Consider the following 25914-nt stretch of genomic DNA (forward strand, 5'->3'; position numbering starts at 1 on the left):
AAAAAAGTAAACTTGCTATTGCAATGCAAGATCATTGTGTAAGAATGTTGAAAAAAGAAGTTAACTCTTACAAGATCTTGCAAAATTTTTTTTGTTTTTGACTCGGGAAGCTTGTGCGAGCCTGTGATAGGAAATTGCATATATTCAGAGATCATCAATAAGATAATTGAGGTGTAATTTGCTTATATAATCGCGAGGCGATGAATCAATGCCATTAACCGGTAAAAATGTGAGAAATGTGGCGAATTGATGTGAGAAATGAGCGGTTTTGTAAACATGATTTGGTTAAAGAAAAATCTACTAAGATGAAGTGTCGGATACTAACAAGGTCGAATCCAAAAGATTTTAAGTAACATTGAAAAACAATGGCAGAAAAAGAGGCAAATTAATTGCTAACTCTTTGAAATGTAAAAAAGGAGCAAAAGGGAAGTAAAACTGTTCAAGTGATTTTATTTCCCAATTTCGCAATAACACAGCTTAACCAAATCGTTGACCATGTTAGACTGTCCTGAACTTGTAGTCTTTTCTATATAACTGTACAGTAAACAAACGTTCACTGTGCAGTCGACACAATGAACGCCACTGCCAAGATCTCACCAATACATAAGAAAACTGGTTGTGGGTCTTGAAAGACTGACAAAAAATGAAAAAATAAAGGTTCTCACTAATCCGTATTGCATTTTTTGGTTTTTCCATTATTTTAGTGCTTTTATATGAAAGATAGTGTTGTGGATCTTGGCTTGATACACAAATGTGTGGCTCTTTACCACCCTGCAACACAGTCAGACCTTTGCAGTAGGCAGAAAATGTTTGGCAGCGTTTTCAAAGTCTTTTTGCTAATCAGAAAAACCGCGTATGACCTAAAAAAACCACGGAGATCATAGCGGGAGTTTGGAAACGTTAGTGTGGTTCTTGAAAAATCGAAAATGTTGCGTTGACTTGGAAGAGGTAACATGGGAAATCAAGATCTTTTGTGGACTTGGCGTAGATGTTGTGGGTTAAAACAACCGGAACTGACTGCTTGTTAGCGTTTCGCGTTGGTCTTACCACATTAACCGCACTCCACGAAAAAAACGCGTTTTCATATACAAATTTTTTACAATTAATTTGAGGTGCCAATGATGAGGTCCGCGACCCAAGACATTGGCTCCAGACCGACCATACGCAAAAAAGGTATTGAACAGACGGAACAGACCCTTGGTCAGACCACACAGACTTTGGCTACCATTGGCCAGACTGAGTGCAATTCGTCCAGATCGTTCGCCAGACTGAACAGACCCTCGGCCAGTTCGTTGCCCAGACCATTGTCTAGACCATAGGCTGGACCAACGTCCATACCATTGGCCAGACCATAGGCTGGACCAACGTCCAGACCATTGGCCAGACGGAACAGACCTTAGGCCAGACCGTTGTCCAGGCCCACTTAATCGTGCACAAGAATCCAATAAAATTTGTATTTTATTCGGTTCAACTTTCTGAACTGTAAATGCGAATGAATTAAAAAAAACATTAGTGAAAAAAACCCGTCGATTTTAGACCAATGCCAATTCCGGAAAATAGTTCGATGAAGTAGTCTAATTATCTTGAAGTAGATGTTGGTAAACATTGATTTGCTATTATTTTGAAAAAAGTCTATGCAGCACACATTTATACAATTTACAGGAGGGAATTTACGGGACTTCTTTTGGCTGGACCTCTTGGCCTAGAAAATGGGCATTGACCAGACTAAACAGACCAACATGTGGGTATTGGCCAGACCCAACAGACCGAAATTTGGGTATTGGCCAGACCGAAACGTTTGTATTGGCCAGGATATACCAAAAAATGCTATTGGCCAGACGGAAAGCGCGACCGAAATTGCTATTTTCCAGACCATTGAATGGGGTCGCACCGGACCCCATGTCCGCAACCCAAGTTGGTCTGGCCAATACCTGTTTTGGGTCGCGGACCTCTTCCTAGGTGGTCTAACTTATTTCAGCATGTTTTAGAATGATTAGAGTGTAGCTACAGAGTTCCAACGATATCTAAAGTTTTTTTCACCTTTGGTTTTCCGTTGTACAAGCAGTGTAGTCTGCTACCACATTAGAGCCACAGTTTCCCCATTGGTCTCCCCTGGTATTCAGAGCCCAGCATAGTTCCCACCCGGTTGTCTGCAGCAATTGACTTTTAGATGGGTCAAACACTCTAAAAATGGAAATAAATCTTTCTTCAGCTAGTGTGAATACTTTAGACTTACATTCCTTTAGTTTAAATTAATTGCGATGCCAGATTCAGAACTGGAACAAGTGTGAAGAACACAGATAATGATGCAATTCTCACCATCTCATTTTACCACGTCTGATTGGCTTGCGTTCCTTAATTTTGATTTTTTGTGAGCCGAGTTCCTAATCCAAAACCAACGTCTGTCTTGCAAATCCTACAAGGTAACTTTCTCTTTGCAAGACCATAGTGACTTTGAATTCACATCTGTGGCAAGTTTTCACAGAAATAATCAAGTGAAGTGTAAATAAAACACTTTCTTACTTTGTGTTGAGTGATGTCTAGGGCTAGTAGAAATTAGAGCACTTAAATTAAAATTGTCGAGATAGTTAGTGGTTTTGTGAAATGAAAATCATCAAAGATTTTGAAAAAACCTCATTATTTAAAATGCAGAAGTTGGACACAATTTGTCATGTGTATGTATGTATGCATGTATGTATTATGTATGTATTTATGTATGTACGTATATGTATGTATGTATGTATGTATGTATGTATGTATGTATGTATGTATGTATGTATGTATGTATGTATGTATGTATGTATGTATGTATGTATGTATGTATGTATGTATGTATGTATGTATGTATGTATGTATGTATGTATGTATGTATGTATGTATGTATGTATGTATGTATGTATGTATGTATGTATGTATGTATGTATGTATGTATGTATGTATGTATGTATGTATGTATGTATGTATGTATGTATGTATGTATGTATGTATGTATGTATGTATGTATGTATGTATGTATGTATATATGTATGTATGTATGTATGTATGTATGTATGTATGTATGTATGTATGTATGTATGTATGTATGTATGTATGTATGTATGTATGTATGTATGTATGTATGTATGTATGTATGTATGTATGTATGTATGTATGTATGTATGTATGTATGTATGTATGTATGTATGTATGTATGTATGTATGTATGTATGTATGTATGTATGTATAATTAACTAGGGGCACGTAGGTTAAGAAAACAAATTGCACGGTGTGTTGAGAAACAAATCGCAAAATAACATGGTTTCTGAGAAAATATCAATTCCATATCGTTGTCTATGTAACAAAAAAGTCCGGGGGGTTAATTTTAGGCCAATCGATCGTTTCTAATTGATGTCCACAAGAGCGTCATGGTGTGCTCTTTCGGCAAAAGTTCACGCTTTCCAAGCTATAACATTCTCTTGGCCCACAATTTGTATTTATCTGATCTAGATATTGTGCTAGAATTTAATTCTAAGCTATCTTTATGTTGATACACTCGAGATCAATCGTTTGCATAAATTATGCAGCTAAGTTTGCCATATGCTTCAATTCCGGTATTTTTCTCAAGATTGATGAGAAGATAAAAAATAGTACAGTGAGATGCGAAATCACAAAGGCCACCGATCCTACATTTTTAGCAGGAAAAAACAGCGGGCGGAAATCTCAAAATGGCTCCCGAATAAGCTATGCTAACTCTAAGCATTGAGCATAATGAGATCTGCAATTGCCAAAGTAGCAATGTCCATCGACTCCATCGACAGTACAGTTGTCACCAGTGGAATGATAGCTATCAGTTGGACACTCTGAATTCACTCCATCACACTGTTCCTCAATGTCACACGTATTCACAGCATCTCTACACACTACACCAGATGCCTTCAATCCACATGTAGTAGGTTCACAACATAAGTCCATCGAGGAACAGGTTGCTCCTGAGAAAAAGATAATATACCCGGGTCGAGGTTTGGCGGTGAATTTTTGTAAGAAATGCGGTGAATTTCGCGGTGAGTTTTTGTAAGAAATGCGGTGAATTTCGCGGTGAGTTTTTGTAAGAAATGCGGTGAAATGTGGTGAATTATTTTTTTTCACCGCATTCACCGCTTTCACCGCATTTCTTACATTAAGTTGCCACAAAAGTAGATGCGGTGAATTTTTGTAAGAAATGCGGTGAATTTCGCGGTTAATATTGTAAGAATTGCGGTGAAATGTGGTGAATTATTTTTTTTCACCGCTTTCACCGCATTTCTTACATTAATTTGCCACAAAAGTCGATTCGGTTAATTTTTGTAAGAAATGCGGTGAATTTCGCGGTGAATTTTTGTAAGAAATGCGGTGAAATGTGGTGAAATATTTTTTTCACCGCATTAACCGCTTTCACCGCATTTCTTACATTAATTTGCCACAAAAGTCGATGCGGTTAATTTTTGTAAGGAATGCGGTGAATTTTGCAGTGAATTTTTGTTAGAAATGCGGTGAAATGAGGTGAAATATTTATTTTCACCACATTCACCGCAATCACCGCATTTGTTATAAAAATTCACCGCATTCACCGCATTTCTTACAAAAATTTACCCAAAAACCTCGACCCGGGTATTGAAAAATTTAAAGTCAAAATCTTAGCGATAGAATCTTTGTATAGAAATCTTAGCAAATTTTATCTATATTGTTCACCAGCCGTCACAGACACCTTATTAGAAAGATCAAAAATCAGTGCATGAATCCAATGGGTTACACAGTATCTGTTTGCTAACTGTGGATCAGAATCTGTACCTACGCTTTTGGACCTACAAATTTTAGATGAAAAAGATGCTAAAACAACTGCTAACAGTTACATCACCCTTAACAGATAAATAATAATTTTTTTGCTAAAAACTCCAATCTATAGTTCATCTACAGTAGCATAGCATTATCAATCAGAGAAAATAACATATAATTCGAAACGAGAATCTATTTGAAGTTTAAAGATGGTTAAGGTAATTAATAACCCATAAAATAATGCATAAAAGTGGTCTCACCTACAAAATCAAGCAATTTGATCCAAAACAGACATCTATTGTGGTACCAAAAACGCTAACTACAGCATAATTTGTGCCCTTAATTCGTTAAATTCGCTCATGAGGTCTGATTTGCGATCCGGCGTTAAAAAAGGCTTTAAATTTTGAATTTTTAAAATAATTTTCATTCTCGCTTTCTAAATTGCTAACTTCTTATACTGCTTGCGATGCTGTTACGATTCGAAATATCGAACTTTAATTGAAAGAAAAGAAACGGTTGCAGCATAGGAATTGTGCGAAATCTTGGAGGAAGTGGAATAAGATTTTTTTTAATCAACAAATTCGAAGTTAACAAGAAGTATTTGAAGAATTACGAAGTAATATGGCAATTTGAAGATTTTATCTTTCGACACCATGATGCTTGCGCACATAAAATAAAAGCTGTCATCTATTTCTTAAAAAAAGAGCGGTAGGGTGATCAGCAGATAGTCCCGATGTGAATCCAATTGAAAACGTATGGGTATTATCGAAGCAACGATTACAAAAACAGACAATACTTTGGGAAATTTTGGAGGAAAAGTCGCAAATTTGTCTCAGATATCATTAGAAACGCGGTGAAAAGTGTAGAAACAGTCTACGCACTAGATTTTAAAAAGCTGAAAGCGTAATGACCCATTATTCTAGAGAATTAACCCTTCGCACATTTTGAATTCAAAATGTTGCATTATTTGATGTTTGCAGCGCATTTTAAGAATTCTCTTCGTGTGCGTAGTCTTTTGGTGTTCGAATGTTTAGAGTGGCTTGTCAGCAGGATATAGAGTCATTTTTTTCCGAAATCTGCGATTGACGGCAATTAACAGCACACCTGTAACAAAAGTGCAGTTCTGTGGATCGCAGCATGGATCCTCACAAGTGTCATTGGATCCACAGTCACACTGTTCTGAAGCCTGATTCACAATGTAGTCTCCACAGTAAGGGGCATCTATGGTCTTGTTTGGCTCATTGTGCAAACATGGGGCAGATCCTGTAAGAGAAGGTAGAAGGAAATTTTAATATAAATTTTATAATTCCACTGTTGCTGAATAGAGCCCGAAGGACAAATGATTTAGCTATGAATTCAACAAGGACGGTGGTCTGAATGGGTTACTTAAAATTGTCGAGTAGATGAAAATCTGCTGATTGCAGTGACTGAATGGAAAAAACCTTTATAAATCATAACTTTTCTCTGCAAGTTGTTGAAAAGCAAAACAAGTTTTTAAAACCGAGAAAAAACCTGTTGTAAGAAATAAAAACATTAGCTGTGTTAAAATCTGTGTTAAAAGCTGTGTTAAAAGGTGTGTTAAAATCCGGAGAAAATGAGGAGACCACAAAAATGACCACTGATCTTTAAACTGATTAATAGATAAAATTTGCAATACAAATAAATCTGATGCGGCCCCTTAACACTTTAAACTGAAAAATTCGAAGATGAAGCTCCTTATCTAACAAAAAAAAAAGAAATATCTGTAATCAATATTGCTGTCAGGTTCGTCAACAAATGACATGGTAAGAAATTGATTTAAAAAATGTCTATTAAAAACACACTGAGGCTGTGAAACTATAAGGTTTTGATAATGTAAATCAAAACTACATACAGAAGAAGAGCGCTCAATACAGTAAAATTTTGAAACAGCTCCGGAATTTGTGCATTTTTGAAACAAATCTGATTGATAATTTAGTGATTGCTCCTATTGGTTTACAAAAACTATTGGTCTGTGGAACTCTCACTAATCGTTATAGTAGTTTTTTCATAACGCAAAAGCCTCAAAAATTTTTCATTAAGCTTTAGTTTTTATCAGCTTTATGGGTACTTATTGAGGCTTTTCCTGTTATAAAAGTGCAATGCAATCACCATGAGTGATAGTAACACAGACGACCAGTTTTCTTATAAACTTCCAAACTTCTACAAGGCGGAACAGATCTCCATTTTAAAATAAACATAGCTGGCAGATTGCCAGAAAATAGCCGCAATAGCTTCGTAGATCTGCAGTCTGTAAAAAACAGTAAAAAAGACAGACCAAAAAAATTTGTCTTTTCATTGAAGGCTGATATGCTAGATTTTGATTCAAAATCTGTATAAGTTTTTCCTGCCTCTATTACCCGCTCTCAAATAACCTTCATTTAGAGTGGCACACACCCATTTGACCTTAACTCTTTGAATTAAAGTAAATAAAAGTCAATTTCAAAGTGAGGAAGTCATTTTTGAGAGCGAGGTAAGTCAAGTGTGAACAAAAATTTAATAACGCGAAAGAACAAAAAACTCTACTAAGAGCGAAAAATGACGTCACGCACGCAATTCAGTTGAAATTTCATGAACGAATGAACAAAAAGCAGATTTGAAGTGGTTGTGACGTCATATGGTCGTAACAAAAATTGCGACAACGAAATAAAAAACCAAGAGAAGGCCAGTAATAGCCCCAGCTATCGCTGTGCGGCTATTGATCACTATTGCTTATACATGTGAACAAATAAAACTTTGCAATTCAAAATGATCAGTGAATTGAGCATTAAAAAACAACCAGTGAGTGTGAATAATGTGACGATGTAAACAATTTAATTACAAGAACAGTTTATCCGTTTTGAATAAAAGTTTTTTTTGAAATAAAAATACGTGTTTCAGGACATAAACGCAATGAAAATAATTTGAATTCTGAAAACAAATTTTTAAAAGTCCAATAATAGGATGATAAGTACGATAATCATTAACACTCAGACAGAGAACTGTAAAATCTAAAATCAACGGCAAAGCAATCAATTTTTTGTATAACTATTTGAATGAAAAATCAATTTGTGCAAGATCCCTTTTGAGCTTAGGCCACCGTTAGAAGTTGAATCATTCTTTTGCTCTATTTGCTGCATCACCCTCTGGCTTTCAATTATAATTGACGACAATATTCAAAACGTGTCAACAGACTGAAAAAACTGCACTTCGGTTCAATTGAAAATCTATAGAAAAGCAAACTTTTGCGCAATGAAAGCAGATTTGGTGCGTGGCACAGCTATGGTTTGTTTATTACAATATTTTTAAGAAAAAGAAAATATAATGAAAGGTTGATCACCTGTTCATCAAAGTTAGCAACATTTAAAACCAAATCTGTTTTTTATGGATGCGATTTGTCCATATCAAAGTAGGGAAAAGATGAATGTAATTCACAGCAACAGCTATGGGTCAGCTTCCGATAACATTTGCCTGTGTCAAAGATATTTCTAAAACAAATAACTTCAATTTTAAAGGCTTATATGAGATGTACTCCTTTTTTGTGAAATTTTTTAAGCTATTAACATATTATAGACGGACCAAATTAGTCTTGAAGATTTTCCACATTTGAACAAAAACGGTTAAAATGACTTGAAATTGGCTAAAACTGAAAAAAATTGTTTCAAAACTTATTTTTGTGAAAAATATTTTTTGTTCGTAAAAAATAGTCTTTTGTATGTGTTTGATTTCTTAGTGTAGGGTTCTGAATTTCCCAAAAATGTATATTGGCTTTAATGATCATAGCAGAAAATAATATTTGAACAATTGGAAACAAACACTAATTCCAAAAAAAAGTGAATTCTTGAAATTGTAGTGAAATTTTAGACCCCAAAATTTTTAATTTGGTACCACGTATGTTATTCTGGGATACTCTAAAAAGGAAACTTCCTGAACAAAGAAAACGGGCGCTAGCATAAGGTTCCCTCACTTTTATTCAAAAATGTTAGGAGAAATAACGTCTCACTCCTGATAACACGATTTTGCGATCTCTGTTCAAGTGGATTATGCAGCTGGCGAACTTTCTTAAATTCAGCGGAGAAAGCAACGATACTTGCTCTCAATAGCAGTAAAACCAGAGGTTATATCAACCCAGGATTTGAATACAAAATTTTCAATTGCTGTGCATGAAAAATAATCAAGTTAAAAATCTAATTGTAAATTTGTACTACATTTGTGGGTATGTGTGTGGTGTAATTTGCACCCTTAGCTGCTCATTTAATTTGCTGCGCAACTCTCAACATTATAAAAGGCTTTTTGCAGTCATCTTGGTTCCCCACTGCAAATAAAGTAAAAAAAAATAGTTGCAAGATTTTGAGTAATATTGCTCAAAATATTTCAATAAAATTTTTCCACTTAAGCCACTGGTTTCAAGTTTCAAAAGACAATATAAGATACTTTTGTCTTTGTTGCTCTGACACTTAAGTGTTGCATGCTGTTGTTTTTTGGCTAACGCTTGAAAGCAACTCTGAAAAGCAACTCTGCAAATCTGATAAAAAATCAGAAAAGATGAGTCATAAATTTCCGAATGTTTATCTGACAAGATCTTATAAGATTCTTACACGATAAAAACTTTTTGTCAGGCAGATTTTTTATCGTGTAAGATCTGATAAGATGCCAAACAAAATTCTTTATCGTGTAAGATCTTATCTGGTCGTACACGATTAACATTCTGCCATACGTATAGTTTAATCTGGTGAGATCTGATAAGATACTTATCAGATTTTATAAGATAATAATTCAACTTGCTGAATTGTTATCTTATAAGATCTGATAAATATCTTATCAGATCTTAAACGATAAATGTTTACGTACTGCTGTATTTTTATCGTGTAAGATCTGATAAGACAAATGATTTCAATATAACCGTATAACGTAGTCAAGTTCTAATGAAAGTAAAAAAACTAATCAGCCAACTAACAAATTTCGAAAAAAAACAATGTTTGTTGATTCTATTTTAACGGCAGTATAATTCTGAATCTTAACTAGGTACTATGGCTAAAATTAGCAGTCCAAGATAGTTTTGGTCTTTGAAGAAAATTTTACAGCCTAGTTTGATAATTACTGCCTTGGAAAAAGTATCCAATAAACCTTTTCACAATATCTTCTAAGTCTCAAAAGACAATATAAGATAATTGTCTCTTTGTTGCTTTGACATTTAAGTGTTGCAAGCTGTAGCTTTTTGGCTACTGCTTGAAAGCAACCCTGAATTGTCTTCAATTTGTAGTACATGTCATACTTAAAGAATTTTTATCGTATATGATCTGATAAAAATCTTATCAAAAAGATGAGTCATACCTTTCCGAATTTTTATCTTACAAGATCTTATAAGATTCTTATAAGATCTTACAACAATAAACTTTTTTTGTCAGGCAGAATTTTTATCGCTTAAGATCTAATAAGGCAGAATTTTTATCTTGTAAGATCTGACAAAAGTGAAATTTTATCGTATAAGATCTTATCAGACCTGATAAATTGTCTTACAAAGTCTTAGCCAGGCGACGCAAAATCTTATTAGTACTCATAAGACAATTTTATTACAACTTTGTAAGATCTTACACGATAAAAATTCTCAAATGTCTGGGGATGTGATTAAAGGAAACAAATTAAATAAAAATTGTTAATGCCTGGGTTTTGACCAGGCTGAGGTTAGTTTTAAGCAAGATGCCAAACGTGTAGAACTGAATGCAAAGACTACTTCTGAAAAGCCTCACGTTTCATAAAAGTCGCATTTCCTCTCTTATTTTCTACAAAGAAATTTTCCAATGGAATTGCATTTTTTCAAACTTGCATATGTTAACTAATCAAAACTATATAAAAACTAAGCATTACTAAAATTAACAGCTGGCTTATAAAAAAATACCTGCTTGAATGAAATTAATGAGCTCAGTTTCCTGACAGGAGGTGAAAGTGTCTGCAGGAATACCGAATGGTCCCCTGAGATCCATCACACATGTCGTAGTCTGACACGCACAAGGGTCGCTCAAATCAGTGGGATTGTGGCCTAGTCCAAAGTTATGGCCCAGTTCGTGTGCCATACGTCCACCCAATACAGCGTTTGTTTCCTGTTCATCTTTGACCCAGCTCACTATATAAGATATAATAAATAAGCTTATAATTGCATATATATATTATTTAAAATAAAAGTTATATACAAGCAAAACCCTGGCTGAGGCGTGCACTAAAAAGCATCCCGATGAGACCGTCCCAGACCGAAAGTGCCACTGATCAGACTCAACCGTGCGCTCGAAGTGCGTTCGAATCCGTCTCTGATCAGACTCAATCGCGCTTGACAGTTTTTGTGCTCCCGAAAAGATCTGCGTTTCTGATCAGATCAACCTGCGCTCAAATTTCATTCTGAGCAGACTCTCAGGTCGAGGTGGCAACGCATAAAAACCGCCAAAAAGCGTAAAATTTACTGTCGATGCGGTGAATTTCCGTAAGATTTGCGGTTTTCAGCGGTTAACGCGATAAAAAAATAATTCGCCGCTAAAACCGCAAATCTTATAAAAATTCATCGCTAAGATCAAAACAAATCTTTAGCGGTGAATAAAAAATCACCACTGACCACAAAGAACTCACAGTCATACCGTTAGTGCATATTTCTGACTAACGATGGATGAACTTATACAGCTTTCTATGAGAAACATTTTAATCTACAGTAAATTAAAATTTTCTAGGGGGACCAGCATTTGCTTTCATCGGGAACCTTCAATTCTGATCGGAGTCATTGGATTTTAGATGAGTCTCTGATCAAAAAGCTGCTTTTTTGTTGCCTCTTCGCAGAGCCAGCATCTCAACATAATGCGCTCGAAATGGTCTCTGATAAGACCCACTTGCCTTCGAAATCGCTTCTGACCAGACCCATTTGCGCTCGAACCGTTTTTGATCAGACCCAGTTGCGCTCGAAATAGCCCAGTAATTTCGAGCGCAAAATGGTCAAGTGTGCGTTTGAAATAGTCGGATCAGGACAGTTTCCAGTACACACAACAGCCTGGGAACAGCAGAACTAGAAGAATTTGATCAGAAAGACATTTGATCCACTGAATCATTGCTGGAAAGGAGTGTTAATCCATGGAGCAAATTGTTGCAAAGTTTACTGAGGAATCAAAGAGGGTTTATAGAAAAGGGATCATTTTCTCTCAGCAAAAAACGCTCTCATAAAATAGAATACCTAAAAAGACTAACCAAAATATTATTTAAAAGTGATGTTTTTCCAGCTGCAAAATTTTGAGCTGAGCGTAGCTATTTGCAATAAATTGCCATGAGTTGACGACGAGTTTTAGTTTTTGACAAGTTTTTACAAACGGAGGGTTTTTCAACTGGTTTTATAGGCTTTTTGTCAAGTTCAGTTTATTGAGTACAAAACAGCGATAACAAATAAACGAAATTGAATAAAAACACTTTTTTTCCATTTATACCTTGTACTGTACTTCTATTTTTAATCAAGCTGAGAGTGAAACTTACAAAACTCTTGTGACAGAAAGTTCACTGCGATAACCGACAAAACAGTACGATCCAACGGAAAGAGCCTGATGACCACAGGAAAAGCAAAAAAATTATTACTTAAAAGTCTGGCATTGAGATTGTCACAAAAAATTCTACCCTATTTTTCTAGGTCAGATTGGCTTTTGTTACTTCAATAGTTGAGAATAATTTCTTCTATATCGCATCAACTTTACTATTTCAAGCTTATGAAGAATTTCGCCGGTTATTGCAAGCAAGTATTCCATTTCGCTCCATTAATCCAGCGATAGCGCAAGCACTAAATATGCAAACTTTGTTGAGTGAAGAAGAACAAAAGTTTACATTATTTTGTCACTAGATGTGTTTTCATTGTTAATTCTAATTTTAAGGGTTGAAAGCAAACCGAATGATCGACATTTGGCTACATTGGATAGAATGTCTTTATTTGGCTATTGGATAGAAGCGTCTCTAGTCGATTAGAGGGATGACCCAGTTATAACCCTAAGGTCGACTTAAATGAGAGCCATGATGTCGGAATTTGGCAAATAAAGTCAATATTTGGTTGAATAGAGGTGTGCCCTGGCCATAATCCGACGGTATCTTGCAAAATCTACAAAGATTCTTGTCAGAAACTTACAAGATTACATATACACATTATCATCTTGAAGGATCTGGCAAAAATCTTTTAAGACCTCTTTTAAGACCAACTTTTGCCAAAAAATCTTTTAAGACCAACTTTTGTCAAATCTACCTGAAAAGGTCCTGTCGCAAATTGTGTTTATATAAGCGAGACCCTGACTATCGGAGGCGGTGAAGTTTCTTGTCAAGAACAACACAGCAGTGTCATGATTGGGCCAGTTATTGTAGTTGTCAGCCTGAATTGCATAGAGTGCTTGAAGTGCCTAAAATATATTGGTTACAAATTCACATGGGATTGGATTATTTTTATCAGCTAATATATGACAGAAGGTTGAGAGAGCCTAACTTAGATTCAGAATAGAATCAGATTGACAGGAAGCTCTACTTGTATTAGCAGGCAAAAAGACACGGTAGCGCAGCCACCCGATGAAGCATTACAAGTTATGACACGTTAAAGATTGAAGCTGTTCTTAGGTTTTTAGCTAAAAAATGAGAGAACAAATTTTTAGATTAAGATCAATAAAAACAGGAGATTTGAAAAGAGTGAACGTTTAGTGGAAACTGTTGTAATTTTAGTGCAGCAAATCAAACTATTACTCACAGGTTTTATGTAAAAAAAAGTTATCATGAACAAAAATTTAATTAACATTCAATATTAGAAGATAGTTATCAATAACTGAGAAACATGCAGCTCCGGCTTGAATCGCATTCATTTTCAAAATTTTCAGCTACAGTTGTTTAAATTGTCAGGTTTGTTTTCTTGGTCACTTTATTATTACATCTTATGTTAGTAGGCTCGAAGATAATTTGTAAGTTCTTGGCCGATCTCTTTTCAGTGTTAAAGTGTTCGTTGTGCATTTGGCTAAAAAGATGAAGAGCACTTGATAACGTGCATTATGATTCTACCATCGAATTCGAATAGTTAACTTGTAAGAACTTGCAAGTTCTTACAAGTTATTTCTTGCAAGTTCCTACAAGGAATTCTTAATATTTTTTACTCTTTTACTCCATTTTTGCTATAACTGGCAATTTTTTAATTTATAATCAATCCTTAGCTTCATTTTTTCAATGTGATTTTCAGTTCTTACTGAAGTTTACAAGTTAATCATTCAACTTGCAAGTTCTTACAAGTTAACCATTCGGTATAGACCCGGGAAAGCAAAAATATTTTCCGCCCTGGGGTTTGAATCCTCAAAGTCCAAGAAAAATTACTCCTATGTATTACGTAAAGAGCCATTTACGATTATCAACCGGTGTTACGCAGTAAATGAACGAAATTCATCCAATCAGAATCGAGTATTTCTAAACTTTAAAATAAGATTTAAATACATTCTAATATACGTAGAAAGTTCTGAAAAAGTTCATTTAACCTAATTTTAAGTAAATATAACCACTATATGTATCGAATAAGCTGGTTTTCAGCTTAAGATTTTTAGGTTTTCTAGACAATTGCCGATTGAATACGAACTGATTTTGACGTCAATGACATCAGACGAAAAAACCTGGTAAATGAACAACAAAAAATCTTGCCGTCCAAGTTCTCACTTGTTGTTATGATACGTTACTTTTTCGATGTTGCTTATACGTTGCTTACAGTTGAATACGTTGGTATATTGGATAAACTATAGATCGTGATGAATTGAATCCTCGAACTTCTGTTTTGCGTCAGAGTTTACATTGGTGCCGCAACCCATTTTACTCTTAATTCAAAACAGGGCGGGGGCCGTTAAAGGTAATCCGACAGTTGATTTAATACAGCAATAAAACCGAACGTTCCCTATAACCTTAAATAAGGAACAAGAGACCAGACCAAACGCGGATCAAAACCTTAGGTGACTCCTGCTGACATATAATATTTTTGCGCCAAAATTGATTTCATTTCCCCAGTTATCGAAAAAGAATTGGGGATCCATTCCTCGTTCCCGGGTTCAGAGCTTACTACTGCCGATCTGCGATCTGGAGACAGATGCAGACTTTCAGCAACAGGATTTGAGCATCCCGTTTGACGAAGAGACCATCTCCATTTATTCGGAGCCAGACTGCAAATGCTTTAAAAAATGGGAAGGAACTGCCGTTCATGATCGGAGGGGCGAATCATTGGCCAGCCGCGTAAAGTGGATCGTCAATTACATCCTGAATCCAAGAGTGGCCGAGGGGTGGGAATCATGACTGCACTCAGCATTTCTCAAGGCAAGAAAAGCTTTGGATCCAACAAAAAAACTGTAAGACAAAACCGAACAACTTTTGCAGTAAAATAATAATTCAAAAAAAATTGTTTAGACGGCAAGAAACCCAACCCTTGATTTTCATATTGCATGCGGCCTAAAAATGAACTATTCCTGATAGAAATTTTTGGATTAACCAAAAACTCGAAAAAATGAGATAGTCGGTTAGTATATCCAAAAATAACCTCTGATATAGAGAAAATTGAGAGAAAATAAGGCTAAAGTGTTCAATTTTGAAAATTTTTGGTCAATTTTGAGTCAATTCTGAAAACTTTAGAAAATCAATACCGAACATTGATAAACCGTATTTCGGAGTTTAAAACCGTCCAGTTTACTGGATTACCGTTCCGTAAACAAGAATGTATAAAAAAAGTTGACCAAAATTTGAAAAAAATTGGACAAATGCCTAAAAGTTTGACAAAATTGTCAAAAAATCAATTTTCCTACAAGAAGGTTTGTAAATTGAAGGAAACTCAATTAAACACAAAAATTTGTGAGAATATTCACAACCTCCGGCCAACAGAAAAAAAAATTGAAACAGAGAAAATCGAATCCCTAAAAATTTTTCTCGTCGCTCGTTTTTGTACCGTTTTGTCCGCGTCCTTTTCGCCTTTTAACTTTCTAATTCTCCGTGTTCCGTTTTTTTTCAATAACGTCGCTCTCCCAAAACTTAGCTTTTTGTTTTCTTCCGCTAATTTTCCGGATTTCGATGTAGTATGTCATATGTGATGAAGTATGTTGTTTTTCTTGTAGTATGTTGAGTATGCTAGTATGCTGGTTTGTTGTTTAGGTTTTATTGCTTTCTAGGGTGTGACTTAAGTTTATTCTCGAGTTACGGCTGGATTGTCCTGTGACTATTCAACTTTACTGATTTACTAGCCCTCCTGTTGTAGTATATTGATTTTGCTGCTGTATGTTTGTGTGTACCTGTATGATTGGTAGTTGGTTTAGTTTTGTTGCTTTCTAGGGTGTGACTTAAGTTTATTCTAGAGTTACGGCTGGAGTGTTTCTCGAGTTTTCCAACTGTCATAGTCTACAAATGCACTATTGTAGTTTATTCAATTTTGCTAGAGTTTGTTTAATATCGCTAGCATGCTGATTGTTTGTTTTGGTTTGGGTTTTGCTAGGATGTGACTTAAGTTTATTCTGGAGTTATGGCTAGTAAATTTCTCGACCTTTTCATCCTTTTAGTGTACTACTGAATTGCCGTAAATTAGTTTGTCATTAAATTTGTCGTTATAGACCCATTATGAAATATGTTAGATTGTCTTGCAGTAGCTTCTCTCCTTCTTCCTAGGGTGTGACTTAAGTTTGTTCTGGAGTTAGGGCTAGGTTGTTTGGTTGAGTTTTTGCTGTGGTCTGCTAACATAGTTCTTTCCAACCTCATTTCCCGTCCGTTCTTTCCCACTGTCCCATTTCGTGGCGTTGCACAATTTTCGTTCGCTTTCCCGCACGTCCTGTTTCCGTTCCGTCAGGCACTGCTCGCTCGACTTCTTCTATGTCCCGTTTCCGTTGCGTCGAGCATTGCTCGCTCGACTTCCCGTCCGAAACGTCTCCGTTTCGTCGCGCGTTGCTCGCTCGACTTCCAGTGTGTCTTTAGTCTCCATCCGCGTTGAGCGCATAGCGTTCAGCGCTCCACTTCTGTTTTTGTCGGGTAGTGTGTGCTCGACAACCTATTCGGCTCTTTGGGCGGTTTGTTTTAAAGACTGTCTACATTGTGCTGTGTTTGGTGTCTTTTGCGTTGGGTTGGTTTTGCGTGGGTTTGGTTTGTTTGGAGTGTGCATATTATAGATAACCGTGTGCAGTGGTAGGTTTGCTGGTCTTTGGAAATAATAGCATCGTGATGTCTAATAGTCTTGATGAAAAGTCAAAAAGTTGTACGCTGCCAGGTTAAAGAGTGAAGCTGAATTGCATGCTATACATGAAGATATCCTTCATTGTATAAATAATCAAAGTAGGCGAGTGAAAGTTGAACGCCTAGTAACAAAGTGCAACGAAGCATTTTTGACTGCTGTAGACAGAAATGAGGACCTGATTGATTTGCTGGAAAAGGGGAGGATCCAAGTGCACTTGTTCCTTCATTAGAGTCTTACTTAGAGGCAATGACAACCAAGAACGACAAGATCCTCACTTCAGCACAAAACTACATCAACTCTGCTGATGATAAAGTGAGTGAGTTTCAGGAACCGAGGGCTTCCATTCGTTCTAGACTTCCCTCATTGATGGCCTCGTCAAAAACATCTAGTCAGCGTAAACATGATTACGTAATTGCTGAAAAAGAAGCGCGAAGATATTGAAAAAGAGAATGAGGCAGCCATTCGCCTTGCTAAATAGAAAAAGCAAATGGAATTAGGTGAACTGGAGGAAAACAACAGGAAAAGTTTGGCAGAGGCAACTCCGCAAGAATTTGAATTGCTGGACGCCGTTTCTAAAGGTAGTCAATCTGAAACAACTGCAAGTGCTAGGAGCTCAATGAGAAGTGAAAAGGCTGTCCAAGACTGGATCAACACCTCACTTGCTTTAAGTTTTCACAATGAGGAGAAAACTAGTGAACCAGAGGTTATGATTGACCCTCCAGAATGTCCTAGCCACAATAATGGCGATACAGTGGAAGATCACAACACTGAAATTTCCAGGAACTCTATTCCAAAAAATTGTCGAGGCAATTACATTTTAAGCAATGAGACCTTGCAGCGACTCGACCCTTATTATACTCAACCTGAAAATTTTTTTGACTGCTGCTAACACACAGGCGTTGTACCAGGCGCACCTAAAGGCGCAAATGAATGAAACAGGCCAACAAGGCATGCCGTTTTCAAGCTTAACTAACCAAGGAACCGCAGGTAGTCACCCGCCTTTTGTACACGCCCCAGGGGATTCTTCACCGCCCATTCAACAGCCCATTCCAACAAAGCCGTTAGCACAGCAAGTAAACCAAAATAATGCCCAGCGCATTCGGCCCAGCGCATATGCTCCCGAACCATTCGGCCCAGCGCATATGCTCCCGGCAACAAATTAATTTTGTCCCCCGAGCACCAAATGCCACTTTTCCTCCTTTTCCGTTAACAAATTATCAAGCCCCGCAAAAAACATTCCCTTGCACCCAAGCGCCACATCAAGTCCAAACACTCAACAGCACAACTCCAAACCCGCTCGTCCTAATGACCTTCCCATTCCGAACCCAGTTTTTGCACCTAACCTCACTGCTCCCATCCCACACGCCCCCTTGATTAATCGGCCTCTCGTCAACAACACTTTCCAGAATAATAACAACCCAGTACACAAAGCTGTACGTTCCGTTGCTGCTCCTGTCCCAAATATGCCCAATATCCCATTTGGCCAAAAATTTGTGCCAAATATGAGTCATTGGCGGTTTCCATAGCAAAGACCGTCAATAGTCAACCAAGACACAATCACCGTGAATAGTCTGCCTCCAAATGTACACACCCATATTGCACCATCAATCACTTATGTTCCACTACGAGTTTATCAGAATTCGACCCCTTTGATTGATATGCAATCACCATCAGGTGCACAGCAGGAAAACCTGATCGCGACTAATAGTAATGTTGTACCTGGTCTAGCCACTCCGGCTTTTCATATCCCCCTATGTTGGGCCCACTCCTTTGAATTGGAGCGGTCCGCAGGTGTCTGCACCTGCCCCTCCGATACCGGACAATGCGTCATTGATTAGGGAATTAGCTGATGCAATAACAAGCAAGAAAAACGACCCTTTGCCCGAGTGGAAACTTGCTGAGTTTAAAGTGGCATGAGTGGTATGGTCAATTCAAAAGCGCGATTGACTCGCAGTCGCTCACTGATGACGTTAAATTGACATACCTTAAAACACTCGTCACCGGTAAAGCAAAGATTGCAATCGCCGAGTTTGCTTACTGTGGTTTAATGTACAAGGATGCACTAAGGACTTTGGAACGTAAATTTGGCCAGCCACAGGCAGTCGTAAGTGCACACTTGGATAAACTAAGCAACTTTCCGCCTCTTAAAATACACAAAAGTGATAACATCATTAACTATTCTGCAGCCATATCCAGCCTCGTTGGGGTTTTCAAGTCACTATCCAATGATGCTGACTTGAAGAGCGCTTCCCTACTTAAGCAAGCGGTACAGAAAATACCACCAAACATGAAAGAGTCATGGTCACTCTTTACGGTTAAGAAGCACTGGGTTAAGCTTACCCTCCTTGACTTTAACGTTTGGCTTAAAGAAAAGGCTGAGGCCCATGATCTTATGGAACAAAGCGCAACCTAGGCCAAACCAGAAGAGAACATCAATTCAGTAACAAAGACCAAAACAGCCTCAAAAGTGTTTGCATCAAACTCTTAACAAAGGGACAAAAAGAAGCAAATTCCATCTTCTTCCACAAACGCTTACTCTCGGTGCATTGTATGCAAAGGTAACCACCGGCTATGGGAGTGTCGAGTTTTCAAGGAAAAGACTCCAACCCAGAGAGCTATGTTGGTGGCGGATAACAAACTTTGCTTTTCGTGCTTAAGGGACAAGCACACGTTCCGCCAGTGCCCTCAGCCAAGAAAGTGCCGAGCAGAGGGGTGTAATAGTTGGCATAACTCACTGTTGCATGGAGCAGATAGGGTTTTCCCAACAAAACAGTCAACAAATCCCAATACTATCCAGTCTTCTGGCAACACAGGTCAAAGTAAAGCAGCTCCTAGTCAACAGCCGTCTAATAAGACCACAACAATGTCATCTTTTACTGATGATAAGGGGCTCCTTCAGGTAACGGAATTGCAGTTGGTCAATTCGTCCGGTTTAGATACCAAGGCTTTAGTATTGTGTGATACCGCCTGCAGTAAATCTTGGGTGGCCGGTAGTCTCGCAGATAGACTCGGTTTGCACGGTAAAGCACTAAAGCTAACTGTCAAGGGTATTCAATACCGAAGAGGTAGCTGACACTAGGATTGTTGAAGTTACTGTGAAACCAAGAGAACATCAAGATTTCGAACCGTTTACCATCACCCTTTCGTTAAAGAGAGTCTGAACGTCGGCTCTGATATAATTAATGTACAGGCCCTGCAAGAGACTTACCCACACTTAGCGGTCCTTGATCCCGTGACATATTCCTATAAAGACATTGAGACGATACTCGGACAAGATGTCTATCATGCCATCCGCCCGTTAGAATACTTCTCTGCCGATGAGAAGCGTTCACCCGTTGCCGTACGCTTACCCATAGGTTGGGTCTTAAGCGGTCCGTTACCATCTTGTTAACGTCAAGATGCTTTTTAACCTCAACGTGCTTTAAAGTGAATATCGAACATGACAATGAGTTAGCAAGTCAAGTAAAGTCATGGTACGACATTGAATCATTCGGGGCAAACAAGCAGGTCGACTCCAGATCTGCAGCAGACGCAAGGGCTCGCGAGATCCTTGAGAGTACCACCATACACAATGGCCTGAGATACGATGTCGGAATGCTGTGGGCAGCAGACAACATCCAGCTACCAAATAATTACTTCTCCTCCCTTGTGCAACTAAAATCGCTCGAAAAACGTTTGACCAATGATGAAGTCCTCAGAGAGAAGTATACTAGTACCATCAAGGAAGACCTAAATAAGGGGTATGTACCTCACTGAATAAGTCCTTGCTCACTGGCCCTGATCTGCTCCAAAACCTTATTTACGTACTTCTTCGCTTCCGACAACATCCATATGCCGTCTCTGCCGACATCGAGGGAATGTTTCTACAGGTTTGTGTTTTACAATCAGATCAACCATCACTTCGCTTTCTGTGGCGGGAGGACCCCACAACTAACGTTGTAGTGTATCAATATACGCGCCACATATTCGGGGCTAAAGACTCACCCACATGCGCCAACTATGCACTGCAGCGCACTGCGGGAGACAATGCCAAGCTTTACCCCGAAGCTGCAAAAGCCCTCCTTGAAAACTTTTACATGGACGATTACCTTGACTCAGTGGAGTCTCCTGAGAAAGCCATCAATAGATCGAAGGAATTGGTACATCTTCTCCATCTCGGTGGGTTCCAGCTTACAAAGTTCGTAAGCAATGTGCCAAATCTGGCTGACCGAATTGATGGTTCTCCTCAATCTACTGAGCCCAATCCGCTCTTCGGGCCGCATCAAGCGGTTAATTGAAGTTGGGTTTAACGTAAAGTACGCAATCATCTTAGATGCACGTCATCCGTTTGTAAAATTGTTCCTTGAATATACCCACGTAAAGCATTTTCATCAAAGCGTTGAATACCTAAGATCAATTGTGCAGGAAAACTATACAGTACTGAAACTAAGATCGTCTTTACGTTCCATCAAAGCACACTGCCTGAGATGCCGAGAATTCCAAGATGTTAATATGCAACCAATCATGTCCGACTTACCTAAAGAGAGACTTGCTTACCAGTCGCCTCCCTTCGCGAACACTGGCGTTGACTACTTTGGGCCATTCTCTGTTACTGTCCGCCGTACTACTGAGAAAAGGTGGGGCTTCCTCTCCACCTGTCTCACTACTCGCGCTGTCCATGTCGAGATAGTTACATCCATGGACAACAGTTCTTGTGTTATGGGAGTTGAGCGGTTTGTGTCACGAAGAGGTACACCTGCCATGATTTGGTCAGACAATGACACTAACTTTATTGGAGCGTAGAAAGAACTCCGAAAAAGTATTGAAAAGTGGAACGTTGTCAACATTGCAGCTGAGCTCGCTCACAAAGGCATAAAGTGGAGATTCAATCCACCCAGCGCACCCCATCAAGGTGGTATCTGGGCGAGGTTGGTACGCAGCTTCAAGCGCGTGTTGTATACTATTCTTGGCACGCGTCGCTTCACGGATGAGGTACTGCATACTACCTTTTGTCTCGTGGAGAATGCTCTCAATGCGCCTACTTTAACACCCGTAAGCGCCGATCCATGCGATTTGAACGCTTTAACGCCCAACCACTTTCTTTTAGGAGAATACTCTACCGGAGAATACTCAAGCTCATTATTGCCTTGTCGGCAATAATGAGCTTGACCATCGTAAACGTTACGCCCGTGCGCAGTCATACGCTAATGAGATCTGGTCCCGTTGGATCAAAGAGTACGTACCGACGCTGAACCGACGCTCTAAGTGGCAGACGCCTGCCGAGCAACACCTTAAGACCGGTGACTTGGTTTGGATAGTTGAGGAAACCAACCCTAGGGGTTACTACCCAACCGCTCGGATTGTGGAACTCCGTTACGGCTCCGATAGCGTCGCGCTCTCCGCCGTTTTACGTACGTCGACCGGTTCACTCGTCCCCCGCTTGTAAAACTTGTATCAGTTTTCCCAACATCTTCTTCCTGGCCGGAGGATGTTACGCAGTAAATGAACGAATTTCATCCAATCAGAATCGAGTATTTCTAAACTTTAAAATAAAATTTAAATACGTTCTAATATACGTAGAAAGTTCCGAAAAAGTTCATTTAACCTAATTTTAAGTAAATATAACCACTATATGTATCGAATAAGCTGGTTTTTGGCTTAATATTTTTAGGTTTTCTAGACAATTGCCGATTGAATACGAACTGATTTTGACGTCAATGACATCAGACGAAAAAACCTGGTAAATGAACAACAAAAAATCTTGCCGTCTAAGTCTCACTTGTTGTTATGATACGTTACTTTTTCGATGTTGCTTATACGTTGCTAACAGTTGAATACGTTGGCATATTGGATAAACTATAGATCGTGATGAATTGAATCCTCGAACTTCTGTTTTGCGTCAGAGTTTACAACCGAGGCCAATCAAGATTGAACAACCAACTGTAAATTGCGGATCGATAGTTAATCCAACTGTCAAAGTGAACTCGACTATTGAGATGATGATGGGAGAGGAACTCATAAGAGAAAGGACAAAACAAATGCCCACGTTCAAAAGCTTAACATCTTCTGGTGTACTGTATTTCTGCCATTTTGATTGCTATTGGTCAAAATAAAAGTGTGATGAAAAATTTTGCTGCGCAGTTGAGTTTTCAGCGCCGTAAGTCTGTAAAAGTAAATTAATTGTTATGAAGGTGGTGAAGGTTTACAGAAATTTAGTTGTAGGCTTTGTACACGGTTAAAGAAAATTCACCGAAATCCTTAGAAAAATATCCCACCGCAATCAGCGAAAAAAGCTGTGGCAAAAAGCCCCAGTGTTTCTGGAATTTTTATCGTGTGAGATCTGATAAGATGCCGATCAAAATTCTTTATCGTGTAAGATCTTATCTGGTCGTACACGATTAACATTCTGCCATACGTGAAGTTTAATTGGGTGAGATCTGATAAGATACTTATCAGATTTTATAAGATAATAATTCAACTTGCTGAATTTTTATCTTATAAGATCTGATAAATATCTTATCAGATCTTAAACGACAAAAGTTTACGTAGTGCTGAATTGTTATTGTGTAAGATCTGATAAGACAAATGATTTCAATATAACCGTATAACGTAGTCAAGTTCCAATGAAAGTAAAAAAACTAATCAGCCAACTAACAAATTTCGAAACAAAAATTGTTTGTTGATTCTATTTTAGCGGCATTATAATTCTGAATCCTAACTAGGTACTACGGCTGAAATTAGCAGTCCAAGATAGTTTTGGTCTTTGAAGAAAATTTTACAGCCTAGTTTGATAATTACTGCCTTGGAAAAAGTACCTAACACTCCAATAAACTTTTTCACAATATCTCATAAGTCTCAAAAGGCAATATAAGATAATTGTCTCTTTGTTGCTTTAACATTTAAGTATTTCAAACTGTAGCTTTTTGGCTATTGCTTGAAAGCAACCCTGAATTGTCTTCAGTTTGTAGAACATGTCATACTTTAAGAATTTTTATCGTATATGATCTGATAAAAATCTTCTCAAAAAGATGAGTCATAGCTTTCCGAATGTTTATCTTACAAGATCTTATAAGATTCTTATAAGATCTTACAACAATAAATATTTTTTGTCAGGCGGAATCTTTATCGCTTAAGATCTAATAAGGCAGAATATTTATCTTGTAAGATCTGACAAAAGTGAAATCTTATCGTGTAAGATCTTATCAGACCTGATGAGAAATTTTTATCGTGTAAGACCTAATAAATTGTCTTACAAAGTCTTAGTCAGGCGACGCATAATCTTATAAGTACTTATAAGACAATTTTGTTAGAAATTTGTAAGATCTTACACGATAAAAATTCTCAAATGTCTGGGGTGTAATTTTTTTCACAGAATGTTAAATGTAAGTATTGTTAAATCCATCTGACCTTGGGTGCTCACGGAACGCTACCTTGTGCCATCTTATAATCATCAGTTTTCTGGTGCATTTGCTCCTTTTAGTATCTTTGTGTGCCTAAATTTCGTATTTAAAGCGCCTGTGAAACCTGAAAAATGAAAAATGCATCCAAAAAAACTCATTTAAAGACCCTCCTCGGCTTAAGTGCGTTTATGAAAAGGATCTTGCTCGAGCGATGAGAAATACCGTGCTCGATATCAATTTGCTGTGAAAATACCCTTGCTCAACCATGGAAAGACCCTAGCTGTACCTCAACTTTACCTAGGTACTGAAATGTGTGTTTAAGTAGTCAATAAAGCCCCCCTCACTAGAACTCTGAAATGTTTTGAACTATGAAAAGTTGAAGTCTAAAACTGGGTGATGCTTCGTTACATTGCAGCAAAGTTAATTAATTTCACGTTTTTGATTTTGATTTACAACTGGTGCTCATTTTAGTGTTATAATTATTGCTCACAGGTAATCTCAATCTCATGTTTCAAGCTTGAGGCAAAGCTTAAATGAAAATATACGTACTTTAGTTGTCGATCATCTTCAACCTTCCTCAGCCATCTATAAGACCAAAATTAGAAGACTTCAATAAGAACAACTCAGTGAAAATCCACACGAAAACAAACAATTAGTAGTTCAATGACTTCGTCATCTCACTCACCCAATGAGCGGGGAGAATTGAAGTAAAAAAAACATAAAAGGTGAAAGCAAACCTCAATACCATCAACCAAGCCAATAGTAGTATCGTCGGCGGGATCCGTGAGAATGACGACGTCAACCAGTGAAAGGTGGAGATTGATGTTGGGAACCGCAGCGTAGTAGATGTCAGCAAAGTGAACAATCTCAACTGCATTGTCAGTAACCTAAATACAACATAATGCTCTCATCTTTTCTGGCACCACCTCAGCGCTTTATAGCCTCGCGGCAGGGGCGGAGAACGAATTGACCACTGGTTGATCATCAAATCTTAGAGCGCATACCGGGACACTCTGCGCTCGATATAATTGTTCTGGAAAAAGATCAGAGGGCAGGAATTTTTAGGCAATGGTCTGCTCAGGGGTTGTGTTTGATGTATGTTGACATCGTTATCAGGTGATCTGATTAGAGCCACGATTCATATATGCAATTTTCTGAACAATTCTGATTTCTCGCACACATAAAAGTCTGATATTGAGCGCTGCAAAAAATCAGCAATGTGATGCATATCAATATTGTAGCGGTTCGAGTAATCACAAGAGTGCAATACTAAACAAAAACGTAACTGGATGAACTGAAAATCGTGTTGTTGGCATTTTTTCCTGTAAGAAAGCATTTTAAAAGTAATTTTTAAGACTTTAAATAAAATTTTATCAAGAAATCTGAATATACTCTCCTATAGCAAAAATGCAACAACCGGTTCAGTAAAGGAGTTATAAACAAAAGGCCAAACATAAGGGCCAAACAGAAACAAAATTGACGTCAAATTAAACCATAATAGTTCCAATTAAACCATAAAATCGA

The 25914-nt window shown here is 37.8% G+C and overlaps 1 protein-coding gene across 1 annotated transcript in view; it reads right to left on the bottom strand.

Annotated features, from left to right (window-relative positions):
* LOC142337639 (zinc metalloproteinase-disintegrin-like agkihagin) overlaps positions 1 to 25914 on the bottom strand; it is a 91949-nt gene that overhangs the window by 60695 nt on the left and 5340 nt on the right. Inside the window, exons 2-7 of the mRNA XM_075387023.1 lie at positions 25128 to 25277; positions 13043 to 13193; positions 10688 to 10912; positions 5896 to 6054; positions 3731 to 3968; positions 2041 to 2184 (exon numbers count right to left, since the gene is read on the bottom strand). Of these exons, the coding sequence (XP_075243138.1) occupies positions 2041 to 2184; positions 3731 to 3968; positions 5896 to 6054; positions 10688 to 10912; positions 13043 to 13193; positions 25128 to 25277 (1067 nt within the window). The remainder of the gene's footprint in view (positions 1 to 2040; positions 2185 to 3730; positions 3969 to 5895; positions 6055 to 10687; positions 10913 to 13042; positions 13194 to 25127; positions 25278 to 25914) is intronic.

Source organism: Convolutriloba macropyga, chromosome 4 (assembly GCF_964194025.1).
Source record: "Convolutriloba macropyga chromosome 4, txConMacr16.3, whole genome shotgun sequence".
NCBI lineage: Eukaryota > Metazoa > Xenacoelomorpha > Acoela > Convolutidae > Convolutriloba > Convolutriloba macropyga.